This window comes from Myxocyprinus asiaticus, chromosome 20 (assembly GCF_019703515.2).
Source record: "Myxocyprinus asiaticus isolate MX2 ecotype Aquarium Trade chromosome 20, UBuf_Myxa_2, whole genome shotgun sequence".
Lineage (NCBI taxonomy): Eukaryota > Metazoa > Chordata > Actinopteri > Cypriniformes > Catostomidae > Myxocyprinus > Myxocyprinus asiaticus.
The window spans coordinates 22,064,070-22,078,371 of record NC_059363.1 but is presented as its reverse complement, the minus strand read 5'-3'; the positions used below and the strand labels follow the sequence as shown (position 1 = coordinate 22,078,371).

Sequence of the window (14,302 nt, the reverse complement as noted above, 5' to 3'; positions counted from 1 at the left end):
CAACACCAGCTTAAACCAGCAAACCAGCTTTGGCTGTTTGCTGGCTATTGAGGGGTTTTGGACATTTGTCAGCTGGTCAGGCTGGGAGGCCAGGTAAGACTAGCTTGGCCAGGCAGGGAGACCAACTTAAACCAGCTAAGACCAGCTTGGCTAGGCAGGGAGATCAGCTATACTAGCCTAAACCAGCATAGACCAGTGAACCAATTTAGGCTGTTTGCTGTTTTAAGAGGGGTTTTGGACATTTTTTCAGCGGGTAGGCTGGAATACCATCTAGGACCAGCTTGGCATGGCTATGAGACCAGCTAGACCAGCCTAAACCAGCTAAGACCAGCAAACCAGCTTAGGCTGTTTGCTAGTTTTAGATGGATTTAGAACACTTGTTAGTAGGCCATGCTGGGAGAATAGCTTGGCCAGGCTATGAGACCAGAAAAAAAACAGCTAGGACCAGCAAACCAGTCTTTTTTTTTTTAGCTGGGTAAAAAGCCAAACAATTCCTGACTTACTACTGTTGAAGCAATGTAGTTTCATAATAAAAGCTTATGCACATATGAGATGTGGGGTACAAATGAAGAGATGATAAAGAAGCATAAATACAGTACAGAGAAACTTTTTCTCATTTCGAGAAAAGAAGAAATCGATTTTTTCTCCTACAGAAGTTAAGGGGGAAAGACAGATGTATATAGAGGAAAGGTAATGAGTATGACACCAAAAAAATTAGAAAGAACAATGCCAGAATGTATTTCCGATTGCAGCTGCAGGGGGTCTGGTGAAAGAGATATCTTGGAGTCTGCAGGTTGATTAAGCATGACTTCTTTAGCAAACCCAGGACAAATAAAAAACAAAAACAAACAAACAAACAAAAGAGTATATTTTGCATAAAGAAATTATTCAGGGAGTAAATCACAGATAAAAAAGCCTAAAAGAGCATTACCTGTATTTTGCAATAAAAAAATAATAAAATAAAATAAAAATAAAAACCTTTTAGATCTACATATTTCATGCCATTTTCTTTCACTTCATTAAAATGCCATCAGTGGGGGAGTCTGAGATTATGTTGTTTTGTTTGAAGCTATAAAGCTTTAATGTGCCGAAAAACAAAAACAGTTGGTAAGAGAATGGTTGGGAAAACAATAATAAATGTAATCACTGCAAAACACTTTTAATAATAAATAATGTTAAGGTTTAGTTTAGAGCTGTGACATCCTACCATTAACCCATTACTAGTGCAATTTTTTCTCGTTTACTCAGTAATGCATGCATGATTTTTAATTAATTAAAATTTAGAATTAATAAATTCACATAACACTTAGTGCCAAGCTGGTTAAAAATTGTGTTGGTTTGGGCCTGGGTAGCTCAGTGGTAAAATATGCTGGCTACCACCCCTGGAGTTCGCTAGTTTGCTAGTTTGAATCCCAGGGCGTGCTGAGTGACTCCAGCCAGGTCTCCTAAGCAACCAAATTGGCCCGGTTGCTAGGGAGGTTAGAGTCACATGGGGTAATCTCCTCGTGGTCACTATAATGTGATTTGTTCTCGGTGGGGTGCATGGTGAATTGAGTGTGGTTGCTGCGGTGGATGGCGTGAAGCCTCCACACGCGCTATGTCTCCGTGGCAACGCGCTCAACAAGCCACGTGATAATATGTGCGGGTTGACTGTCTCAGACGCGGAGGCAACTGGGATTCGTCCTCCGCCACCCAGACTGAGGCGAATCACTATGCGACCATGAGGACTTAGAGCGCATTGGGAATTGGGCATTCCAAACTGGGAGAAAAAAAAAAAAAAAAAAAAAAAATTGTGTTGGTTTAGAAACTCAAGTCATTGGACTGATGTTCTCAGTAAAATTATGGATCATTCTTATTCTTCTCATGTTCATGTCATGTAATGATTTTTTTTTTTTTTTTGCAGAAAACATGTAGGCCTTTATGACTTTGTGTATGCCCTTGTAAGTATTTTCACCATCATCCTCAATGATATTATGATAGCACAGCGCTATTGAAAATATTAATTTGATGATTTAAATATAAAAATAGATTAAAAAATGACTTTTACTTCATTTAATAGAGGTTTGCGTCATGTATACTGTAAAAACATAGGCAAACTTTATAGCATGTGCAAAAAAAGGTTTGAGTTGATATACTTACTAACTTAGTCTTCTATGGATTATGTTTTTTAGATGCGCAAAATAGCAAGTCTTGGCAATTTTTGTGTGTTTCCCCAAAATAAATATGCAATTTAGAGGCGTCCCTCCAAATGCGCACAGTAAAGGGCACGGTCGATGCAAATTCATAAAATTGCACCCACAAAATGATTTATCCAGCCTGAAAGTCATTTCAGAAAAGGAAACTGCGAGAGCAAATAAATACGAATGAAAGGCAGGTATTCATTTAATTTACGCTGTGCATCAGGCTGTCATTGTGGCAAAAAAGAGACTTTGAGAACAAAGAATACATAGAAAACCCATTGATGACACATATTCATGTGAAATAAAATTATTTCTCATGTCAAAACTGTTTTATTCTGTTATTTTAGAACTCGATATCCAAACTAATAACATACTAATGATCATAGGCATTTCTAACAATTTGTGCCCAAATTATGTCGTAATTTAACGTATTAAAGACTGTTTTAAACTGGCGAAATATTGTGAAATATTTTATGTGGCAGTTCTTTCCAGCACTCGAAGCGGCCCGATACGCACGGGTACATCAAACAGGTGTTGTCTTGATCCTGTGAAACGAGCAGTGAGCACTGGTACTCTCCCGTGCAGCTTTCTGTGTCTCTCTCATGACCAGCTACCGTAACTTTGCCATGGTAAAGATAATTGCGGTTGAAATTCAGATTTGTTGTAGTATACATCAGTGGTGTGATGGCTGAATGTGTATTTTTACATAATTTTCTTCTTTGTGACTTATGCTCCACTTCGTTCTGAAATATTTCAGTAGAAGAGTGTCACAGGCATGAGTGTGTGTCCAACATATTTACATGTGTAGCTAGTTGCACAGTTTTTTTAAGTAAATCACCTGTAAACCTATGCGATGCACACATACAATTTCATAGATTGCACAAGCAAATTAGTACCCATTATTTGTGATCTTAGTAAATCAGGGCCATACTGTATAAAAGCATAAGCATTTTATTATATGTGGCTTGCTTGTATTTCATCTCACTGATACCTAATTCAGTGTCCGTTAATATTGAAAAGAGGAAAACCAGCTGATTAATTTAAAATTACTGTATAAGGCTGACTTCACATGGAAAAATTCAGCTCAGGTTAGAGCCCATTTAAGTTAGCCAAGGTGAGCAATGTGTCAAAGACTCAGAACTACAAACAGTACCCTCTCTTACCTCTAAAGAATAAAAATAACTCACCAGTGGTGGAGGAGATGTTGACGTCTATGCTGATCTCCGGTATCCCTCCATTTTTTAGTGAGGCCACACAGGTGTAAGTGCCAAAGTCTGTAAACTTGAGGTCGATGATGTCCAGGTTTGTGGTTCCTGGGGCAATATCTGGGTCAGTCTGGGTAATGACCATCCGCTCTGAGCTAAGCAGCGGGCGACCATTTTTCAGCCAGCTGAACATCAGCTCCTCAGGCGGTGTGGCCTCCACCTGGCAGGATATCTTCACCTCTCTGCCGATCTGGATGTTGTCGTCATTATGATAGGGGTCTGGTGTGATCCAAAAACGCCCCTTCTTTAGAGCTGTGTGGACAGAATGAAAAGCAACTGATTTAACAAGAATGAAATATTCAGATCAACTATATACTATAGAGTACTTATTTATGAAGACATTATTTTTTATCCTAAAAAAACAGCAGTTCACAAACGTTTTTGCTTCAGAATCCAGATTTGTGACCCAACCCAGAATTATTTACCATACAAAAGTACACAAAAATGTCCTTAAAATCAAATATTGAAATGGTTATCATGAACTGCGAAAATATGAAAAAAATAAAATAAAATAAAAAATATTAACATGACATTAGCTGAACAGGAAACTGACAATTTTGCTTTCTAAATATCTTTTGAATTTTAATGGTTTCATGCTCTCAGAAGCCAATAATTTACTGTACAAAACAAATTGTGAAAAGCACAAACTATGTTTCCCTATCTGTCACTCACTCGACGTTGTGTCGATGTAGTGACACTAGGGGCACTCTTGGGAGCCCCAAAAAAGGCCAATGCGAATTGGCGAGTGGAATTTGCATGCCACTCCCCCGGACATACGGGTATAAAAGGAGCTGGCTCACAACCACTCTCTTCAGAGCCGAGCAGTTGCGTTCAGTGCGCTGAATTCAATCTCACTACTATTCACCTCAAACTGCTGGATCTACGCCGCATTTCAGCGACTTCTCCCCCTCTGCACCCGTGGAGTGCAGAGAATGCCCCTGGGCACTTCGGCAGAACAAAAAGAATATATTCTAAAAGTGTATATTTTCTATCTAAAAGAGTGGCACTCACAGAACATCTTTTTAAAGATGCCTTTCTGTTTGTGTATTATTCCTGGTTGCGGTCGTTATCTCTCCGCTTCTGACGGCCACGGTCGCTGTCTTACGTGTCTGGGCGCTGCCCACGCGGAGACATTGTTTGTGGATGGGTCATGTCTTCATTGCGATAGCATGACTATGGCAATGTTGCAGTCGTGGCTTTCCTTCGTAAGAGGGCAAGCAACCCCAGCGGCTCCCCGCCTTGGTCCTTCTACCTACAGGTATGAGGCTGCGTCGGTTAGCACTGGGGGCGATTTGGGGACTTCAATGGGAGCACCGCCGCTGGGTAACGCCCCACGGTCATCCCATTGCCCCGATCGTGCTCTCGGATGAGATCGCTGGCTCGTCTCAGGGAGAGTTCGACCTCTTATTCGGAGCCTGGGAAGATGATGAGCTCTCGATCGCAGCATCGGAGAGCGGGTTTGTCCAGTCTGACACAGAGGCTTCGGCTGGGCTTCCTCCTTCTGGTATGGTCGCCCAGTCTCGGCCGTGAGCGTCTGGCTAGAATGGAACCCTCCACTCTCCCTGAACCCTCGCGGCTTGATGACTGGTTCCTGGGCCCAGAGCACCGCTCACGGCCGTGCCCCGTCCCGGTCCCTTTCTTCCAGGAGGTACATGAGGAGCTGACGAGATTGTGGGGGGCACCATTTACTACCCGATCCCGGTCTTTAAGCTCCCCCGCTCTCACTACCCTCGATGGTGGGTCGGCCAGGGGGTATTCGGTGATCCCTCAGGTGGATAAGCTCCCGTCCAGGGCCTGTAGGTTTACGGCATCTCTGAAAACTAAAGCCTACGGTGCCGCTGGACAAGCCGCCTCCGCCCTGCATGCCATGGCTCTCCTGCAGGTACACCAAGCCAAGCTGCTAAAAAAGCTGCACGAGGGTAGTTCTGACCTGGGATTGATGCAGGAACTGCGCTCGGCGACCGACCTCGCTCTCTGGGCAATGAAGGTCACACCGCGGTCTCTCGGGCAGGCGATGTCCACCCTGGTGGTCCAGGAGCGCCACCTTTGGCTCAACCTGGTCAAGATGAGAGAGGCTGACAAGGCGCGGTTCCTTGACTCCCCCACCTCCCAGGTTGGCCTGTTCGGCGACACCGTCAAGGACTTTGCCCAGCAGTTCTCGGCAGTGAAGCTGCAGACAGAGGATATTCAACACATCCTGCCCTGGCACGGCTCAAGACCCCGCACCCCATCTGATTGTCTCCAAGGGCGTCCTCCTGCAGCAACAACACCGGCTCCGCCGCAGCCCACCCCCACAGCACGGCCCAGGCGTGGAGCCCACCGCAGGAAGCAGACACCACCCGTCACACGGCTGGCCGCCAAGAACCCGAGGAAGGCTTCGAAGTGCCCCTGAGATGGGCGACCCAGGGATGAGGAGACCCGCTACTCTGGAGCTGGTGGAAAGACAACTCCATCCCCCAGTGGAGGGCTGGGAGGAGAATCTTTTGTTTCATTTTATTTCACCGCATGCCCAAGAGGCTGCGGTACCCAACATTTTATGGTGGGTATCAGGAGCCAGGTAAGTGCTTCGATGTCCCTGGACTCAACACGGCCACGGGGCTCAAGCCCCTTCAACGTGGCGCCTCAGGCTCTGCCCCATCTGCCGATACATCCGATGTGATTGTCCCCTTGGTCCCCCTCGCTCGGAGTTTGGACGCGTGGCTTGCATTCTCCAACTTGTCGCGATGGTGACCTGGACTGTCCGACTCAGCTACATGATTCAGTTCGCCAGGTGCCCGCCCAGGTTCAGCGGCGTCCGCTTTACTTTGGTGAAGGGCGAGAATGCCGCTACCTTGCGTTCGGAGATCGCTACCCCTCTACGGAAGGGTGTGATAGAGCCTGTCCCTCCGGCCGAGATAAAGAAGGGGTTTTACAGCCCCTACTTCATCGTACCGAAGAAAGGCGGTGGGTTGCGGCCAATCTTGGACTGAACCGGGCTTTGCACAGACTCCCGTTCAAGATGCTGAAGCAAAAACGCATTCTAGAGAGCGTCCGGCATCAAGATTGGTTCGCGGCGGTAGACCTGAAGGACACGTACTTCCACATCTCGGTTTTACCTCGACACAGACCCTTCCTGCGGTTTGCTTTCGAGGGCCGGGCGTACCAGTACAAGGTCCTCCCCTTCAGCCTGTCCTTGTCCCCTCACGTCTTCACGAAGGTCGCAGAGGCAGCCCTTGCCCTGCTAAGGGAAGTGGGCATCCGCATCCTCAACTATCTCGATGACTGGCTAATCCTAGCTCACTCTTGGGATGTGTTGTGTGCGCACAGGGACCTGGTGCTCAAGCACCTCAGCCGGCTGGGGCTTCGGGTCAACTGGGAAAAGAGCAAGCTCTCCCCGGTTCAGAGCATCTCTTTTCTCGGTTTGGAGTTCCATTGCATGTCACAACTCGCCCGCCATCTCCTCCTCTGGAGTCAGTAGTGCCTCAAGTCACTGCGAGCCACTCACATCCCGGGTGACCTCAACACCGCAGTGGACGCGCTGTCACGGCAGGTTACACTCAAGGGAGACTGGAGACTCCACCCCCAGGTGGTCCAGCTGATTTGGAGTCGATTCGGTCGAGCACAGGTAGACCTGTTTGCTTCCCGGGAATCCTCCCACTGCCCGCTTTGGTACGCCCTGACCGAGGCACCCCTCGGTATAGACGTGCTTGCACACAGCTGGCCCCCGGGACTATGCAAATACGCGTTTCCCCCAGTGAGCCTACTTGCACAGACCCTGTGCAAGGTCAGGGAGGACGAGGAGCAGGTCATCCTAGTAGCACCCTACTGGACCACCCAGACGTGGTTCTTGGACCTCACGCTCCTCGCAACAGCCCCCCCAGCGAATTCCCCTGAGGAAGGACCTTCTTTCTCAGGGACGGGGCACCATCTGGCACCTGCGACCAGACCTCTGGAATCTCCACATCTGGCCCTTGGATGGGACGCAGAAGACCTAAGTGGCTGCGGTGGTAGACACGATCACTCAGGCTAGGGCTCCCTCTATGAGGCGCTTGTATGCCTTGAAGTGGCGTCTGTTCACTAAGTGGTGTTCTTCCCGACGCAAAGACCCCCAGAGATGCGCAGTCGGATCGGTGCTTTCCTTCCTGCAGGAGAGGCTGGAGGGGCAGTTGTCCCCCTCCACCTTGAAGGTGTATGTAGCCACCATTTCGGCACATCATGATGCAGTAGATGGTAAGTATTTGGGGAAGCACAACTTGATTATCAGGTTCCTGAGAGGCGCTAGGAGGTTGAATCCCTCCAGACCGTGCCTCATCCCCTCGTGGGACATCTCTGTAGTCCTTCGGGGTCTACAGGGAGCTCCCTTCGAACCCCTAGAGTCAGTTGAGCTTAAGGCACTCTCTTTGAAGACTGCCCTCCTGACTGCGCTCACTTCCATCAAGAGGGTAGGGGACTTGCAGGCGTTCTCTGTCAGTGAAACGTGCCTGGAGTTCAGTCCAGGCTACTCTCACGTGATCCTGAGACTATATATATAAAGTATATAAACAGCTGCTTACATCCATGCTGTGATGATTCTTCCAGCGTTTGGCTTTGCCCACTAACCCACGACAGATCCATGCGACAGTTTTGCATGACACACTTCCATCGCAATTAGCCTTTTTCACATGAATCAAAAACGATGTCACCGCAGGGTATAGCTACTTCCACTACGGTTTTGCGGCTATTATTTTAGTATACCTTTGGCTCAAATAACACTTCTTACCTCTTCTGTATGGTCTATTTTCCAACAAGTCACAATCATCTTTTAACAACTGATTCGGCTACTCAGGCTGCAGTCTCTTTTGAGTTTATATGCTCAAATGCAGCGCTGGTGTGGTTTCTTCACCAGCTACCATCTCATTAGCATAAATGAGAATCCTCGTGTCACCGTATCACAAGAAATTAATTTTAAAAAGCTTTATATACTCCCAGCACAATGCAAAAATACAAATAAAATCAACTATATCTCACTGAACCTCTTATTAAACTCCCAAAAATGTTAAATGCAGTATAAATGTATAAACAATGAAACCATGTCATCCTGTCAAATTTGTTAACCTACCATAAATTTTATATATTATATATACAATGTACATTAACCCCAATATCCCAGTAACAGAGCATCAGAGAGCAATAAGGAACTGTGCAATAAACAATGCATTTTATATTGATTATAACAATGTTAATGTGTGCAAAGTGGAGTAAGCACTACATCAGATTTTACAGTGTGGATTTACATAGTAAGAACATTAGCTACATACATTTCTCAAAAATTATTAAAAACAGTCTCACAAAAAAAATGGATGAAAGGGATATTTTTCTGAACATTTCACAGCCATGGTTCCAATCTTTTATTTATAGGGATAATAATATTACTATGAAAAAAATATATATCTTATTTTAAAATTTGAACCATGTGCTAGTAAAAAACAGATTGTGATGAGGAGAAGGACGGGGCCGGACTGTGAGTCTGCAATCAGGCTAATCAGCCGAGGAGAGGGATAAGTCTGAGCCAGATGCAGCAGTTCGAGAGAGAAAGCCACAAACAGCTGCCGTGTGTGTTTATGTTTGTGTCTTTTTAAGTTTTCATTAAACATTATTTTGATGGTTTGTCCGGTTTCCTGCCTCCTCCTCGCCCATTTTAAACCCTGTTACATTGGTGCCGAAACCCAGGAAGGAGGAGGGATGTGCTGTTGTGGAGTCCTCGCCACTGCCGTCCACCCAAAGGAGCAGCCGCGGCCATCTGCCGGGGGGAGGAGGGGCTCGCTGCCGGCTGCCTGGAACGTTGGAGCCTCTGCCAGGGGTCGGAGGACTCGCTCCGCTCTGCCCAGGGAGGAGCGGCTGTCGTTTGCCAGAGGGTGGAGGAGTGGTCGAGGACCAGGCGACGTCATGTCGGGGAACCGGTGAGCAATTTTTTTCTCTCTCTCCTCTCTCTCTCACTGTCGCTCTGCCTTGCCCTTTCCCTCTCCTCTTTTCCCTCCCCTTGTCTCTCTCCCAGGTCTTGAAAGGTGGGAAAAGCCTGCCAGCAGGCGCAGCCAGAAGGGCAACGCCCCCCCTCGGAAAGGAGGGGGGATGTGCGTCATGCCGGAGGTTCCCCAGCCTGAGGCAAAGGAGGGACGAGTGTGAGGAGGAGGAGGGCGGGCCGTGAGACTGCACGGCCGGCCCCTAATCAGGCTAATCAGCCGAGGAGAGGGATAAGGCCGAGCCAGATACGGCAGTTCAAGAGAGAGAGAGAGAGAGAGAGAGAGAGCCACACGCAGCTGCCATGTGTGTTTATGTTTGTGTCTTTTTAAGTTTTCATTAAACATTATTTTGATGGTTCATCCGGTTCCCGCCTTCTCCTTGCCCATTTTAAACCCTGTTACACAGATGTATATCTGAGTTGGTTTAGCTTCATTGTGTAAAATACACAGAGTTTAACGAACATTATACCGAAAGTCAAACATTAACGACCACACCCAGTTTTATGATGATGTCAGGAGCATATAATGAGATGAAATATCAGATAGAGAGATGACAGAAGTGTCTCTGTTTATAAAAGTGTCCATGGTGCAAGCGATCAAACGTGATTTTCCATGCCCTTCTTCTCATTCTGGAGCTGCACAAGTGTGTGAGAGAGCGGAGCTGGCTGCCGATGATTTTCTCAGCACATGTGCTGTTTTACTTGCAGTAATGCAGAGCCGACCCAAACAGACTCGTAGAATAATGATGAGAATTAATTTTTTTATTTAGATTATTATTATAGTTATTTATTACCGGTATAGTCTACGACCAGTAGCAGCTTGAATATCTCAGTGAATATGCTGGATTCAGATGCATTATGCCTTCCTTAAAGTTGTCAGAATGTAATTAGAGTTCTGTAGAGTACAAAGCATAAAGTCAGATCAAACATTTACATACTATTTAATTTGTATGAAGACTTTGATTTCTGCAGATCTTGCTCACGTTTCAATGGCACTGTCTTTCTTTAATTCTCATCTTTCCTCAACGAAGCAGACCTGGCATCCAGGCTGCCTCCACACAGGCCACTGCTTTGCTGTAAACCAGTCATACAGCCCACTATAGCCGCTGTACACAGGTCCTTTCATCCTATTTTTCCACCCAGAGTGGTCCCTATAGCGTGAGGTTGCCTCCACGAAAGTGCACTGCTCCGGCTTCATGCCACTTGAGCTCTGTTACAGCTTTAATTCAAACATTATTCCAACGCACTCCAGCGTTTCAACCCGGTTCTCCCACACAAGTGATTCCTGTCAGCCTGATTACCTCACCGTGCAGCTCGTTTAGGGTGTGATCCATTCATTGATCGTTCCCATGCCCTATTCCCTTCGAAGTCTTTACCATCAACCATGGGATATCTGGAGGGCTAATAAGTGGTAGGGGGTAGGGGGGGCTCAAAAAATTCGGAACTCACTTTAAAGCCTTTATTATCAGAAATTCCGTTTGAAGTTATCTTGCAACATGACTATCATGATTTTTCTCCCTTCAAAGTGCCCTTTGGAGTGTGATTTATTCCTTTTGGAACACAGGGGCAATCATGAAACAAGCGAATCTCCTTTCAAATGACCACAACTCTAATTACAAACATCTTTCCAAACCAGTGCAGACATTTTAGCATGAGCTCGCTGCCGCAGCAGCATCCGCTCTGACCATGCTACAGCTCACTACGGCTATATACTGCTTCTGTCTGATCAGACACAAGCTGAATTTGGCTCCGTAAGCGAGGGGTTGTACTCCGCGTCACATCCTCACAATATGTCAGTTTTTCTGTAGAATTTATTACAGGTTATCAAAATAAATAAGTCGTATTTATTCACCACACTACTGCAAACGGCGCCCATATAGTATCTATTAAATCCAATTCTCAGGCACAAACTCCAAATGATTTTGTATGTCCTCGTCAAAACGAGATGAGTCACCCTGTGCCAATAATACAGAGTTAACTGAATTATTCGCATTATGTTGGAGAACAGTCTACAAAGCTCCAAACCATGCGCTTGTGTTAAATAAATATCAGACTACGGTTTTAATCTTGGTATTTTCAGGTGCCTTCTAATTTAATGACAAATCACAACTTCAACTGACATAGTACGTATGCACATACAAGGTGGCTCAACTATTCATCTGTTACCCCAATCACCAGCGCCATTTAATTTTAGGCATTTCTGCAAATGCATGTTTTACATATTACTGTATACATTATCCGTAAATGTTATATTATCCATAAACCCATCCCCTTAAGAAGTAGTGGTAGCCCTGCTTCCAATGTTTCCAATAATGTACACCCACTATCAGAGTGCTGGGCTAGGCCGTTATCTCAGCAGATAGCAGATGCCAGCCCAACCCTGAGCCCAGGCTAGCCGCAACGTTAGCTGCGGACCAATGCGATCTATGTCCGACCGCTTCATGTTCCTTCAGCCACATTCACTAATGGCACTAATACCAACCCACTGCAGCCTCAGCATTTTACAATGCTTCCCCCTTTTGTCTATGCCTCACTGCAGCCGTAACAGGCCCCAACTTTGCAACTGCAAGTCCCTTTCTCCTCTAACTCATATGTACCACCCTTGTACCTCACCGCAAATGCTCTCCTCGGGCAGTGCACTCAAGCTTGGCAACACTTCAACCACGGCGCTTACTCACTATTGGCTCAATACATCTCCAAAGCAGCGCAAACGCGCCAGTCCCGTGTTCAAGGATTCAGCCCGTTCATATTGCAAAGAGGGGTAGGGCTCTCATTTTAAAGCAACTTTAATCCCTTCATTTGAATGCAGCATGGGCTCTCCCATTTGAATGCAGCGAGAGTCACCACGTTGAGGCTGTGGGGTCTCCCCGATCGAATCGCAGTACGGCTCCTGTTCAAACGCAGTACGGCTCTCCCGTTCAAATGCAGTACGGCTCTCCCGTTCGAATAGCAGTAAGGGCTCTCCCGTTCGAATGCAGCACGGGATCTGCCATTCAAATTGCAGTAAGGGCTTTCCCGTTAGAATGCAGTGTGCGTCACCACGTCAAGGCCGTGGTCTCTCCCATTCGAATTGCAGTGAGGTTTCTTCCGTTCAAACGCAGGAGGATCCCCATTCGAATGCAGGCTGGGCTTACCCATCAAATCACCATGCGAACCTTGCATCAGTAGGATGCAGGATATGAAGCGGAGTACATTTTTAACGCGAATCAGAATGAGAAGAGGACATTCAATTTACATTTTCAACCTGCTGAATTCCATTCAGCTCTCCCAAGTTAAATCCCCACACAACCTGCTCTTCGCAAATGACAAAAAATAAATAAAAATAAAACAGCCACGTCTGTACACATGGAGGGCCCTCCAGTTTGGATGCTGTGAGGCCCGGAAGCCCTTTCGTTCATACCGCTGTGAAGGCCCTCCCACTTAAAGGGCTCTCCCGTTCATATCGCAGTGAGGGTTCTCCCGTGTGAATGCTGTGTGTGCTAACTCATGTTTATTTATATCGTGGACTCTTCCATTTGTACTGCTATGAGGACTCCCCCGTTCAAATGCAGTGAGGGCCCCTGTTCGATCGCAGGATGGGCTGGGCTGCCGCTCGTGTGGGCGAACCCATCCTGCGATTGAACGGGGCTACTCCCGTCAAATGACATGCGTCTGGAGGTGGCATAAGGTCGAGTCCGGGATGGGGCGAGCACGCCTATGGTGTCAGGGGCCTGCTCTCGCCATGGGCAGGTTTACCCCCTTCCTCCAGAGGGGCTGGGGGGTGGCCTTCCAGCCATGGGAGTTGCGGAGTCATCCAGCGCAACAACAGCTCCCGTGAGAGCTCATTTCCATGCGGCAGCAACCACCACTGTTTCTGCAGTGTTTCCACCTATTTTCAATCTACTCATCCTCTACCTATCCTGTAGCTCTCAGTTTCCAATACCCCAAGAAGAGCCTAGCGTGAGGCTGCCTCCGCAAGCAGCAACTGCTTGTTCTATCATCTGTGGCACTTCTGCCCCTCTCACACACAGGCTCAGCAGATTTTTATCCAGCCTATTTATTTTGCTATCATATAACAATATTATCAATACTTGGCTACTTGCGCTTTATTATTTGCATTTAGCATTATTTTATCCCTGCTGTCCATCACCCTATCAGAACAGACCTACCAGTTAAGAACCACTGTTATAAAACTACATTAGTTTGCTCACTGAGCAGTTACATACTGAATATATACGTACCATAACATGTTTAGGGACTCGTCATAGCATATTTTTATCAATCTTTTATTCAAGACTTATACTGCATGATTAATGATGCATTAAATAGTGTGTCAGTTTATACAATATTTCTAAAAAGTCTTTGCTTAATGCAATTTCAAAGCAGTTTACTGTATGATTCTTTTTTCAGAAGTCATCCACACAACTACATTTTAAGTCGTTATCACTGTGTCAAGCCAAATGACATAAAAATGATAAAAGAAAACATACCAAAAGAACTATGGGCTATTCAAAAAAATTGAGGTGACTACCATATTAGTCTGCTAATGTGAATAAAGCAAAAATAAAGCTTGATCTTAAAATACACCACCTCACTATCATCACAAATAAGGTGAGAAATAAAAAGAGGTCCCATCAGGACAGGGACTATGAGGAAAAAAAAAAGGTTTTATTTAGATGAAGAATTGTCAGAGAATCACGTCTTTCTCTGTTCTATACTGAACAGAAGAATCCCTTCACACAAACCCAATGCTTTGACATTGACATTGAAAAGAACTATGAAGAAATATGACCCAACAGCATTGACATATACAACATTGGAAGTGATGTAAGAACACTGTGACTTGACATATATTTTCCACATGTACACCACTCCAAACACACTTCGGAATATAAAGCATG

The 14,302-nt window shown here is 46.0% G+C and overlaps 1 protein-coding gene across 1 annotated transcript in view; it reads right to left on the bottom strand.

Annotated features, from left to right (window-relative positions):
• Window positions 1-14,302, bottom strand: part of LOC127411422 (MAM domain-containing glycosylphosphatidylinositol anchor protein 2-like) — a 231,381-nt gene that overhangs the window by 91,536 nt on the left and 125,543 nt on the right. The window contains exon 7 of the mRNA XM_051646973.1: window positions 3,368-3,697. Coding sequence (XP_051502933.1) covers window positions 3,368-3,697 — 330 coding nt within the window. The remainder of the gene's footprint in view (window positions 1-3,367; window positions 3,698-14,302) is intronic.